Source organism: Megascapheus bottae, chromosome 13 (assembly GCF_031878675.1).
Source record: "Megascapheus bottae isolate mThoBot1 chromosome 13, mThoBot2.hap1, whole genome shotgun sequence".
NCBI lineage: Eukaryota > Metazoa > Chordata > Mammalia > Rodentia > Geomyidae > Megascapheus > Megascapheus bottae.
The window spans coordinates 57,351,453-57,364,064 of record NC_143521.1 but is presented as its reverse complement, the minus strand read 5'-3'; the positions used below and the strand labels follow the sequence as shown (position 1 = coordinate 57,364,064).

The following is a 12,612-nucleotide window of genomic DNA, read 5'->3' as shown; positions in this document are numbered from 1 at the left end:
GTGGTAGAGTGCTTGCCTAGCATGCATGAAAACCTGGGTTTGGTTCCTTGGTACCACGTACATAGAAAAAAGCTGGAAGTGGTGCTGAGGCTCAAGTGGTAGAGCTCTAGCCTTGAGAAAGTCCAAGGACAGTGCTCAGGCCCTGAGCTCAAGCCCAGGATTGGCCCCCCAAAAAACCAATGGGAAAAGGGAGTTGAGGTATGACTCAAGTTTAAAATACCTGCCTAGCAAGCCTGCATGAATTCAATCCTTTGTGCCTCCAACAAGGAAAATCACACCAAACATCACTGTTCTGCTTTCTAGGAGTTTTAAGGAAACAGGTGAAATTGAGAGCAGAGAACAGTTGTCTGGACCAATGATGTTTGACTTGCATGTCTAGAGCTTAGGAACTGTTCATTCATTCATTCACTCAATATTCATGTATTTTTGTACCACCATGCTACGGGAACCCCACAAAGAATAAGGTTCTCCCGCGCCTCCAAGGAGAGCCCCTTCTACTTACAGGCAAAGGACTACAGAGCACGTGAACATGGCGCTGGCGTGCCTGGAGCTGGAGACAAGGGGGTGCTGCACAGGCTCGCCCAGGCCAGGGCAGAGGAGCCTCTAATTTAACTCCACAAGATGAACTAACTGTGTATTCTTATCCCCAGCGTGCAAGTGAGAAAGTCAGGGACCAAGCAGAGGAGGCAGCCTCTTCAAACCATACTTGTATGAAGAACACCCCTCAATTTTTTTCTAATTTGTGTGTGTGTGTGTGTGTGTGTGTGTGTGTGTGTGTGTGTTGGTACTAAAGCTTGCACTCAAGGTCTTGTGCTCTTGCTTCACGTTTTTGTTCATGGCGGATGGAATACCACTTGAGCCACAGCTCCACTTCTAGCCTTTTGCTAGGTAACTGGAGGTAAGAGTCTCACTGACTTTCCTGCTCTAGCAAGCTTCCGGTCTTCCTTCTCAGATCTCAGCCTCTTGAGTAGCCAGGATTACAGGCATAGACCACATGGTGCCTGGCTCAGGTTACTTTTGATCATAATACTTTCTACCATAATAAATATATGTTATCAGTTTACAAAGAGGTCCACTAGTTACCTTCACATATTACATGTTAATGAAATACAAATATGTATTGAATGTCTCAGCCCCTCCCCCACTTTTCGCTGGCCTTCAGGCTTAAACCCTGGGCTGTCCCTGAGCTTCTTTGGCTTAAGGTGAGTGCCCTGCCACTTGAGCCACAGTGCCCCTTCCAGCTTTTTTGAGTAGTTTATTGTAACTAAGAGTCTCCTGGACTTTTCTGCCTGGGCTGGCTTTGAACCACAATCCTCAGATCTCAGCTTCCTGAGTATCAAGGTTTACAGTCATGATTCAGACCCTTTTTATAGTTATGTATTTGAGGAAATTATGAAAGAAAACCAAAACAAGATAAAGATGTGCAATTATCACTGAAACAACCCCACATTAAGCTGAAAAGTGGGCTCTGATGCACTGTATTCAGATACAGAAGAGAACAAAACCTCCAGGCCAAGGAGCTTTGCCTTTCCTCTGGTGTTGACCCCAGGAGCACTTCACAGCAAGCATCCTCTCCTCTGAGAATCCCTTTCCCCATCTGGCCACAGCTTGCTGGGGGCCCTTTGTGGTGGCACCCACAGCCTTCATCCATTATGCCCTCTCAGCTCCCTGCTGTCCCCTTCCCCCACCCCAGCCTCTGCCAGCCTGGCATGGTTGGAGCCCCTGTTCCACGGGCCCTCTGGTCTCCTCATATCTTACCCAGCCCCGCAGCAGCTCATAGGCTGTGATGCCCAGGGACCACCAGTCGACAGGGTAGGAATACCCAGGACCTCCATCCACGTAGACCTGAAACACCTCTGGAGCTGTGAAGACAAGACAGAAAATCATGGTCAGAAGCAGCTCATGGCCACTTCCCCTTTGGGTAGGGGACACAGAATGATGAATGCAGCCTTTCTGGACAGCATAACCTACCAGTCCCTCCACCAGGGACATGTTAGATTGTAACCATCTTGTACAAGCATTTGAAGATTAAGGAAGATAAAAATGAAAACACAAAGTGGGCTGAGCTGCCTCCATAGAGACTCAGGAGCGGGTGTGGCAAGGATGCCTGCACCACTCCCAGCAGGCCTTTATGCAAATGAAGAATTGGGCTCGCACCAATCATGATGCCTTATGCAAATAAGGGACCACACTTACAGTGGCCCTTGCTACTACTGGACTCCCAGCTTTCAGAACTGCGAAGTAATGCACTTCTGTTGTTCCAAACCACTCAGTTTGTGGAAGTTCGTTTTGCAGCTGTAGGCACTGCTATAGGGGCCAAACCCATACCCCAGACCTGTGGAACTGGGATGAGGGGCTCTGAGACTTTTGAGATCAAGCTCATCCTTTATACTGGCAACCACAGGAGGGCAATGTTGCCTTGGGGTCGGAATCTTTCCCTTGCATGGAGTACCAGATACATGACAGCCACTTAATGTGCATTCATTATCTGTTCCCTCAGGCTGTGGAGCTGGTGTGGCTTCTTGATGTCTGCCTGAGAAGCAGAAACACCCTGGCACCAAGGAACCTCTGACTAAACCTTCAGCATGGCCCCTTGGTGGAGGAAGTTCAGCTTTGCCTCCCACTAGCAGTGCTAATGAGCCACTGAACAATGGTTCCCATGCAGGTTTTAAGTGGAAAGTGAGTTCTGCTTCTAAGAGGCATCAGGGCGTCACGTAACTGCCTTCCAGAAATGCAAGAACACACATGGAGTACAATGAAGACATCGTCCAACCTTCATCTCACACACACACACACACACACACACACACACACACACACACACATTCACTATGTATACACACATGTGTATGTGTACACACATATGCATGAGGCAGGATTTGCTTTGCTATGGGAGCCATCCAGAGCTCACATTGCCATCCTGCTGAAATGCTGGACAGCTACAGTGGCCTCCTAGATGCTTATCACTACCCTGGTGCTTCAGTCCTAGTATGTCATGGGAGGTTCAAGGGCTGCAGCCACTCTGGTTCTTCTGCATCTCTGTCTGGAATCCTTCCAGCCTCTCAACCCCCACCTCTAGTCTCCAGCCTGAGGACCTTTAGCCCCACATCTACCAGTGGTGAGACCTTCCCTAGTTAGCTGCACAGAGAACTCAGATTGTGAAGAAGTCACTGCACCACAGCTCCCGGGCTCACTGGCATGGTGGAATTGGGTGAGCTGCTTAACCTCTTCCTGTGCCTCAGTTTCTTTATCTCAACAAGGAATAAGAATATCTGCAGCATACTGCCACTGCAGAAAGAAAATAAATTTGTGTGTTTTTGTGTGCATGTATGTGTATGTGTGTGCGTATGGATGTGTGTGTGTGTGTGCACGTGCGTGCATGAACATGTGTGTGTGTGTGTGTGTGTGTGTGTGTGTGTGTGTATTGTTTCCTGAAGTCAGGATAAAGGATCAACATATTTTCCAATATTGCTATGTTTACATAGTCAAATTATTGCTTTTGGGGCACTGGTGGTTCGTCTGTAATCCTAGCTCTTATGAGGCTGGCAGGATTGCAGTTCAAAGCCAGCATGAGCAGGAAAATCTGTGAGACTCTTATTTCCAATAAACGACTAAAAAAAATTCTGCAAGTGGCATTGTGGCTCAAGTGGTAGAGCAACAGACCTGAGTAAAGAGAAGGTCAGGGATAGTGTCCAAGCCTTGAGTTCAAGCCCCAGGACCAGGAAAAGAAACAAAAAAACAAAACAAAAACCTTTACATCCTTACCAATCCTTCTATTTTTCTCTATAATAACACTTAAAATCTTAGCATGAAAACATGCTTAAATGGACACCAAGTATTGTCCTTGGCTACTGACTTTATCGTGCCCCTTGTGCCAACTTCAAAGATGAGGAAATAGCTTAAGTTTCTAGGACTTGCCTCATCCTCTTTGGGGGAGTGTTCCATGCTGGAGTTTGAACCGAATCTCATGCAAGTGCCATGCCACTGAGTTATCCCCCCAGGACTTTGCCCCATTTTTCATAACCATGAGCTTTCACACAGACTTCATGACCCAGGGTAACCTTCACTCACTACTAGTTATCAAGTTTGTTCATTTTTTTGCCTTTGCATTTGTTTATTGGCAATGAGGTGAATACTGTGAGGCCTGTTTGTCCTTGGGCAGAGCGTCATTTCTGGATGCCAGCCACAGAATGATGCCTCTCTCTTCATCACGATGAGATAAAGTGTGACCAATTTAGTTATGAGACTGCACAAAGCAAGTGAGTGTCCATCTGATGTGTGTTGGTTTATAATGTGTCATTTCATTATTAAATAAGCAATGGAATGCATGCCTGAGTGAAAACCCAGCCACAGTACATGTTATACACAAATCCCAAATGATTCCAGAGCTCTGTCTTCATTCTCTGCCTTAAAGTGAGCCAAGGAACTGTGGAAAGAAGAGAGATAAGTAGCAGGTTTGCCATCTCTCTGGATTCCATGGGAGTAATTTAAATTTTTTTAGGTCTTAGCTTGCCTGATAAACACAGGTGTCACATACTTACACAATAACTTGAGATAAAATGAAACTATAGCTTGGGTCTCATATTTTTCCCTTTGGGGGGATGCTAATAGAAGAAAGAGAACAGAAAACTGGTCTTGTTACAGTATAAGAAACGTCTCAATTGTTGACCAATAGGACTGTACCACATCCCTGGGAAGAGAAACAGGAAAGGAGATTTAATTGGCTAATAAGTAAATAGGAAAGCTTTGGTAAGGTGCAGACATAGATAGATACCGGGAAAATTCTCAATTTGTTGGAAATATTTGTATCTGAATAAAAATGAAAGCATAATACATCAGAATTATGATATACATCCCACAATTTGATATATATCATACATATCCCATAAACTTGATATATTATGCTTTCATACATATGTATATATGAAACATATTTCATATATATATATATATATACACACACATATATGTTAAGTGTCAGTCCTGGGGGCTTGAACTCAGTCCTGGGTGCTGACCTTGAGCTATTCTGCTCAAGGCTAGTGCTCTACCACTTGAGCCACAGACCCACTTCTGGCTTTTTTGGTAGTTAATTGGAGATAAGAATTCTGTAGCCTTTCCTGCCTGGGGTGGCTTTGAACCAGGATCCTCAGACCTCAGCCTCCTGAGTGACTAGGATTGTAGGCATAAGCCATCAGTGCCCAGCCAGCTGATGGGATATATTTTAGCTATGTCAGATACAACTAAAACTGGACCTAAAATTTAGAGCCCTCAATGTTTATACTGCAAAAGTAGACAAGTCTCAAATCAATTATCCAAACTTACAACTTAAAAAAAAGAAAATAGGAACAACAATGTAAACTCTTAGGAAGCAGAAAAAAGTAATAAAGATGAGAGAAAAATCAATGCAATATAGAAGCAAGAAAGAAAAGCAATAAAGATAAAAAACTGGTTCTTTAGAAGAATCAATAAATACAATAAGCTTCTGAACAAGATGGCTAGAAAATGAGAGAGGACACGAACACTACCAGTTAGGAGATGGAAAGTTAGATGAAATACATGAATTATTTGAAAGACAAAACTATTGAATCAATCTTAAAATTTCTTTTATGGTTATTATAAAGGTTATATACAGGGGGATTACGGTCATATAAGTCAGGTAAAAAGTATGTTTCTTTTTGGAAAATATCACCTAACTATTGAATCTTTTTTTGTTGTTTGGACAGTCCTAGGGCTTGAACTGACAGCCTGGGCACTGTCCTTGGGCTTTCTCAAGGATAGAGCTCTACCACTTCAACAGTAAGGTCTCTTTCAGCTTTTATGGCATCAAGGAATTGAACTCAGGGCTTTGTGCATGCTAGGTAAGCACTCTATCACTAGGCTACACTCCTGGTCCAACTATTGAATCTTAATCAGGACTTAACTTACTTCTAGAAATGGAACTCAGAGTTTCATCTTTTTCTGCATAGAGCAATCACCTCATCTAACCCAACTGCATTTCCTGAAAAACCGTATCCAATGCATGCAGGAATCATATCAGCCTGGCTTACAATGCAGCTTGCTAGGAATAGTCTGATACCCAAACCACACACAGTTGTTTATGGGAATAAAAATGCAGAAGACTATTCCTCATGAAACTAGATGTAACTATTATGAATAAGATACTCATACACTGGTTCCAGAATCATAGACTATGGCAGTTTCCTGGGACTATCCCAGGAATGCCAGCATAGGTCAGCATTTAACCACCATCCAGTAAATTTCCACAGATTATAGTGGAGAATCCATTTGAGTATCTCAAGAGATGCAGAAAAGCTATTTGATAAAACTGCATATGCATTTATAATTTAAAAATGGAAACATGAAACTTCTGGTAAAATATGAAAGTCTTCCAGCTGCCATATTGAATAGAAAGACACAAAACAATTTCTAACTAAGCAGGATAGAGAAAGTCTATCAAATTTTGTAGCTAAGGCAGTATGACCAAAAAAGAAAGTTCAGGTGTGTTTTCTCACGTCTATAAGCTCAGCTACTTGGGAGGTGTCAATCAAGAGGCTCGAGGTTCAAGGCTGATGCTGGAAAAAAAGCTGGGAGACGATCTCAACCAAAAGATGGGTACAACGATACATGTCTACCATTCCAGTCACAGGAGAGGCAGAACAGGAGACTCATGATTCAGACTGGTCCAGGAATAAAACACCATGAAAGACTACCTGGTAAAAATAACCGCACACAAACATGCCCGGAGGGGTGGCTTGCTTAGCCAACATGATGTTTTGAGTCCAAAGAAAGCCCAACACTTGCATAAGAGGTATCAGTACCGAAGGAAACTAAACCAGGGGAATGGAGTGCACCGAAAAATGACACTTCCCCCAAATGTCCCAAAGAGATGTTAACTTACACACACTGACAGCACGCTGGGTGCCTAAGAACACAGCCCCAGAGTAACTGGCACCAAGGTCTACGTGTTCTGGTGAGCAGGAATTCTCTAAAAACCTGATGAGGAGGAGCAGGAGGAAGAGGAGGAGGAGAGTCCTCTGAACAGAGTGACAGTTTGGGAGCAGCTGAGTGTGTGAGTGAGCAGGGCCCCTGCTGGGGTAGGTGGCCTGGCATGAGATGGAGCACATGCATGTGACATCTGACGGAGGAGGAGAGAAGGCATGGTTTTGGTATGTGGGGGGCTCGCTACAACAGAGGCCGGGCCTCGAACACTTACCCATGTAAGGCTTGGTGCCAGCCATGGAGGAAGCCTTTTCTACTCCCCTCACAACCGTGGCGATGTTGAAGTCTGTAATGTGGACGTGGCCTGTGAGGACGGAAGCAGAGACTGCTGTAAGCCAGAGCTGTGGCCGCAGGCTCCTTCCTGTGGTCCGCAGGCTGTGATGGGCCCGCGGGGGAACAGAAGTAGCTATCACCTTCACACTTCATTTGGCTCTTCAAAAGCGTCTGTTTCAGGTATGCACTTTAGCACAGGAGCTCCACTTGGTACTGTATGTATATTCTTTGGAAGGAAGGATATTTGTATTGAGGGTGAGACTAGAGGAAGAGTTTAGAGAGCTTGGTTGAGAATCAGGCTCCAGGAAGTTGGCAAGCTCAGCCGCCTCAGGCTTCACACAGGACACCTGCAAGGGGCTGGGATGGGGAGTGGGCAGGAGCTGCTCTGTGGGCTGCTGCGCTCCGTGGGCCTTGGCCTTGGCCTTGGTGGGGTTAGCAGGTGGTAACAAGGTGGGGTCACCTTCTGTCCAGCGTTATGATGGCAGTCAAGGGACACAGAGAGGTGAGGTGTACACCAGTGATACTCAGGAGACATGAGAAGGAGGAAGGAAAGAGGGGGTGCTGGGGTACAAAGTCAAGAGAAGGACAGGATGGGGAGGATGGAAAACCTGGAATGGCCAGTACATGCCTTCTGGGGAACTGACAACGAAGAGAAACCAGACAACAGATTGAAACGCAGTTAAGTTTCTCTCTATTTGTGTCTTCATGCCATGAGAAAATGGCTGGTGGTGAGAAGGTGGGCCAGTGGTGGACATCTAGAGTCCTAGCTACTCAGGAGGCAGAGAGTGTGAAGGGGTGGCTCAAGGCAGACCAGGCCTATATGCCAGACAGACCTCATTTAAAATCAGCAGTGGGACATGGTCACACACACTTATCTGTCACCTTAGCTACATGGGAAATGGGAGTTGGTGGATCCTGGCCCCAGGCTGGCCTCAGCATATACATGAGACACCTATTAAGAAAAAGGGCCAGGAGTTTGGCCTAGTGGTTAAAGTGCTTGCCTAGCATGCACGAAGACCCGGGTTTGATTCCTTGGTACCACATACATAGAAAAAAGCCAGATGTGGTGCTGAGGCTCAAGTGGTAGAGCTCTAGTCTTGAGAGAGTCCAAGGACAGTGCTCAGGCCCTGAGCTCAAGCCCACAACTGGCAAAAAAAAAACAAACAAACTAGAAGGACTTGGAACATGGTTTGTGAAGTAACATGCCTGGTGAGCAAGGACCAGGCCTTCATTCTCCATTATCATCAAATATGAAGAAGACAAAGAGTCTGGCTGACTGTTCTCGGGATACAGGACTTACACAGATGGGCACATACGACTTTGACTTAGAGGACACCTTCTGGAGCAGGTTCTGAGGGGCCCCAGAGAGGCCTGTGCGAGAGGCGTGCACAATGCCATCAGCCATGGTGGACAGAAAAAGCACCAGCAACCCCGCGTGCCAGCTCCATTCACTGAGCTACCTTCCCCCACTGTCACCCAGCAACTATGGGATGTCGGAAAGAGGTGGTCTTCCTATAGACTGTTTAGCCGGGTTGAAACGCACCTAAAAACTACATTTCCCAGTCTCCCTTGCAGCTGCCAGTGGTCATATGACCAGGTTGTAACCAATAGTATGTGAACTGAAGGACACATAGGATAGAAGAGAGAAATGATTTTCTGGAAGCTTCAGGAAATGAAGAGCTTTCTGTCTTTGGCCAACACCAGGTAGCACTGTGAAGAACTGAAGATCCTGGGCCTACAATTACCTTTCACTGGCTAGGACTGCGTAAATTGGGCTTTGTGTCAGCAGTCACTGCTGGTGTATCCCGTTCATATAGGGCCTGCTAACGTAGGGCCAGGCAGCCTCAGACCCTACTCTGTCAAGAGGAGTTGATATCAATCAGCATCTTACAAGGTGATTACAGGATTCAATGGAGTGACCAGAACATTGCGATGGGAGCAAAGACCTAAAGGAGAGAAGATCACGTTACTGGATGTCTGGAGGAAGAGGATTGTGGGTGCAGGGGACTGTGAGAGACCATCATGAGGCCAGGAAGTTAATGTGTCAGAATCAAATGGTGTCACTTATAGCAAATGCTAATGTAGCTGGGTTGAGAGGTACCTCGTGTGTCTCTGCCCGCTAGTAAGGACCACGGTGACTACTCTGTCAAAATAACAATCTTGTGGTTAAGGCCTCTCATGTGAGCACATCTTAGAAACCCTGTCCTAATTACCACCTTATAGGCAGCCTCCCAACACTCCAAACTTGTGTCTTCCAGGGAGCTCTTCCTCAGCCAATACAAGTGGAAGAAGCCTCAACTTGGTTTCAAGATAACTTGCACCTGCTGGGAGCTGGTGGCTCACGCCTGCAATCTTAGCTACTCAGGAGACTGAGATCTGAGGACTGCAGTTCAAAGCTAGCCCAAGCATAAAAGTCTGTGAGACTCTTATCTCCAATTAACCACCAGAAAACTGGAAATGGTGCTGGGACTCAAGGGGTAGGGTGGTAGCTCAGGGACAGTGACCAGGCCCAGAGTTCAAGTCCCATGACCGACAAAGAAAAAAAAAGATAACTTGCACACGTTCTGCTTTGAGATGCCTTTCCTTTCCTCAGCCTCCCGAGCGTCTACAACCCATCATCCCACATGCATTCTCCTCCTCCTCCTCCTCTTTCTCCTTCTCCTCTTCCTCCTCTACTCCTTGCAGAATAAATAAATACATTTTGAGGGCCTGTCTCTGAAAACCACAGAGCATTGTTTCTCTGGCTCTGTCTCAGTCTGTCTGTGCTATTCTGATTCAGTGCCCTTGAAAGCGTGGCTTAACCAACCAGCATTTATTTATTAAATTCTGGAGTCTTAGAGAAGCAAGACAAGTTGGGGTGTTGGTGAGGTCACTGTTGGGGTTTAGATGTCTGTGTCCCTCCAAAATCAAATGTTCAAATTTCAGCTGGGCACCACTGGCTCACGACTGTAATCCTAGTTACTCTGGATGCTGAGAACGAAAGATTATGGTTTAACACCATTTCAAGCAGAGAAGTCTGTGACACTCTCATCTTAAGTTAACCACCAAAAAGCTGGACGTGGCATTGTGATTCAGTGTTACCTTTGAGCAAAAAATGCTCAGGGTCAACACCCAGGCCCTGAGTTCTAGCCCTGGGACTGGGTGATTAATGTGACAACGTTAGAGAAACTTCAAAGTTAGAGAAACTTCAGGAGCTGTGCAGGTAGCTAGGGCTCAACCCCAGGAGGACAGAGTGAGGAACGATGATCACAGAGCACCTGTCACCCCCCAGCCCCATCTCTCCTGCCTCCTCCTTGCTCATGGTTCCTCACCCTGCCTCTTCCTTCCTCTGCACTGTGATGGAACATCCATGGGGTTTCCCCAGATGAAAAGGGCCCACGGCATCCTGAGCCTGCTGTCTCACAGTCAAGCCTGGAGCAACAGCCTGGCTGAGTTGCCAAGATTTATTTTTAGATTTTCCTCTGGAATCCACTTTGGCAGCTGCCATGGTTTTTCAGGAAAGTGAGGCCAGGACTTGGCATGAGGGCACTCCACAGGCGGTGACCTCTGCCTTTACAGCCTCAGTGGAGTACAGCCATGGGTGGTGACTCGATCTCTATCTGGCTTTTAGGATTCTCAGTGACCTGAGCTGGAGGGCAGAGAGGCACTGTCAAGTCCAAGCAACTGGAAGCTGGGAGTTGGTCATCTAGCAGGCTCCCTGCTAAAAATACTCTTCTCTATGCAGATGGAAAAGCCAGTCCATATCCTACACAGGAGCACGTGTTCCGAGCAAGCACAAAACCAACCTTCCTTATCTTCACAGAGATCACAGTGGATTTATCGCAGGAAAGTGGCAAAAGAAAGCCAATCAAGTTCCACGCACCAGCTTATCCAGATTTCATTTGGCTCAGCAACAGGGAGACTGATGGTTTTCAGAACATGCCTTTGCAGGATCAAGAGTGAAGTGACCCTGGGATTTCTCTGTTCTATTCTTCTTGGGCTGTGGTCATAGGGGGCAACACAAAGCTTTTAAAAGCAATCCATCTGCCAGGCTGCCCCTGGGCAGAGAGCAAGGGGGAAAACCCTGAGCTGTTGAATCACATTCCTGGGGGGGGGGGAGGAGTAATGGTTCTCACTGCTGAAATTTGGGAGAGACATTTCCTCTGGACTAATTGCCTCTGTACACTGTGTAGAGTGACTATGTCATTTGCATCTGACCCGAGCTGATACTCTGGGCTGACCACCTACTGCAAGGCCTCACAAAAGCTCCTGTCTTCTGCCTGCCCTGCTCTTTTATGCACTTCCTTGGCTCCAGATGTTACAGCAGTAGATTTCTGTGTTGATCAGTTAAGGGTCATGGTGGCCTGACCAATCCACCTTCCCTTCTTTCTGGCTGTCTCAGACACAGACTTGCTTTCACTCCTCCCAATCGTCATAAGTAACATTCCTGATGAAGCTTTACCCTTTCCCAGTAAGCATCAATGCCGCAGTAGCCAACCAGGGGTTTATTCAACACCCCAAACTGGTATCCTCTCCCCTTACTTGGCAACTCTCTTCATCACAGCCCCAGAAGGCAACATGTTTCTGACTCTCTTGCAGCTACATCTTGCGTTTAAGTTCTATAGAGGAGATGCAGTTGGGTGAGGTTTTTGTGAGAATAAGCAGAAATAATCTTTAAGGGACAGAAGGTGAGCAAGTTCCATGAAGCCAGGACATCTTGTTACTCCTTTCCTAGTGTAAGCAGCTAAGAGGGTGACTGTCTAGCTCAGGGCTCTAGAGTGAAGATTCAAGCACCAAGGGTTTCAGTCCCAAGACCTCTGGCCTTCCCTGCACATCTGGCACCTCAAGGTGCAGAGCTTGGGAAAGAGTAGGGAAAGCTCTGGGGAAAAGGTGACAGACTCACTCCTGAGTACCCCCAGTCGTGCCTCAGAAGAGACTCACTGCAGCAGCCTTTGTGTGAGGGCCCTTGAACATGAGCAGGGTGGCCGCACTGTATAGCAGTCTGTTCAGACTTCAGGGATGCTAGCTGCATTGCTGTGCTTGAAGCTAGTGTAATAATTTATCCAATCTGAGCTTTTGGACTATGCCTGTCACCTGAGGGATATTTTTGTGGTTATGTGTGTGCACGTGCATGTGCACACACATGTGTACATGTACAACAATCACTGAGTCACAACAAATGTTTTGGTGAAGACAGAATTTTGGTAACTCTGCCTGGGCTGGCCTCCAATCAAGACCTTTCCTTGCCTTGGCTTCTCAAGTAGCTGGAATTAAAGTATGCATCATTAGGTCCTGGTCCTTGGCATGTGGTTCTTAAACTTTAGCATCATAATACAGAAGGAAGATGCAGAATTCAGAGGC

The 12,612-nt window shown here is 46.4% G+C and overlaps 1 protein-coding gene across 1 annotated transcript in view; it reads right to left on the bottom strand.

Moving 5' to 3' along the window:
* Stk32b (serine/threonine kinase 32B) overlaps positions 1-12,612 on the bottom strand; it is a 182,679-nt gene that overhangs the window by 14,951 nt on the left and 155,116 nt on the right. Inside the window, exons 6-7 of the mRNA XM_090343840.1 lie at positions 7,214-7,303; positions 1,759-1,862 (exon numbers count right to left, since the gene is read on the bottom strand). Coding sequence (XP_090199966.1) covers positions 1,759-1,862; positions 7,214-7,303 — 194 coding nt within the window. The remainder of the gene's footprint in view (positions 1-1,758; positions 1,863-7,213; positions 7,304-12,612) is intronic.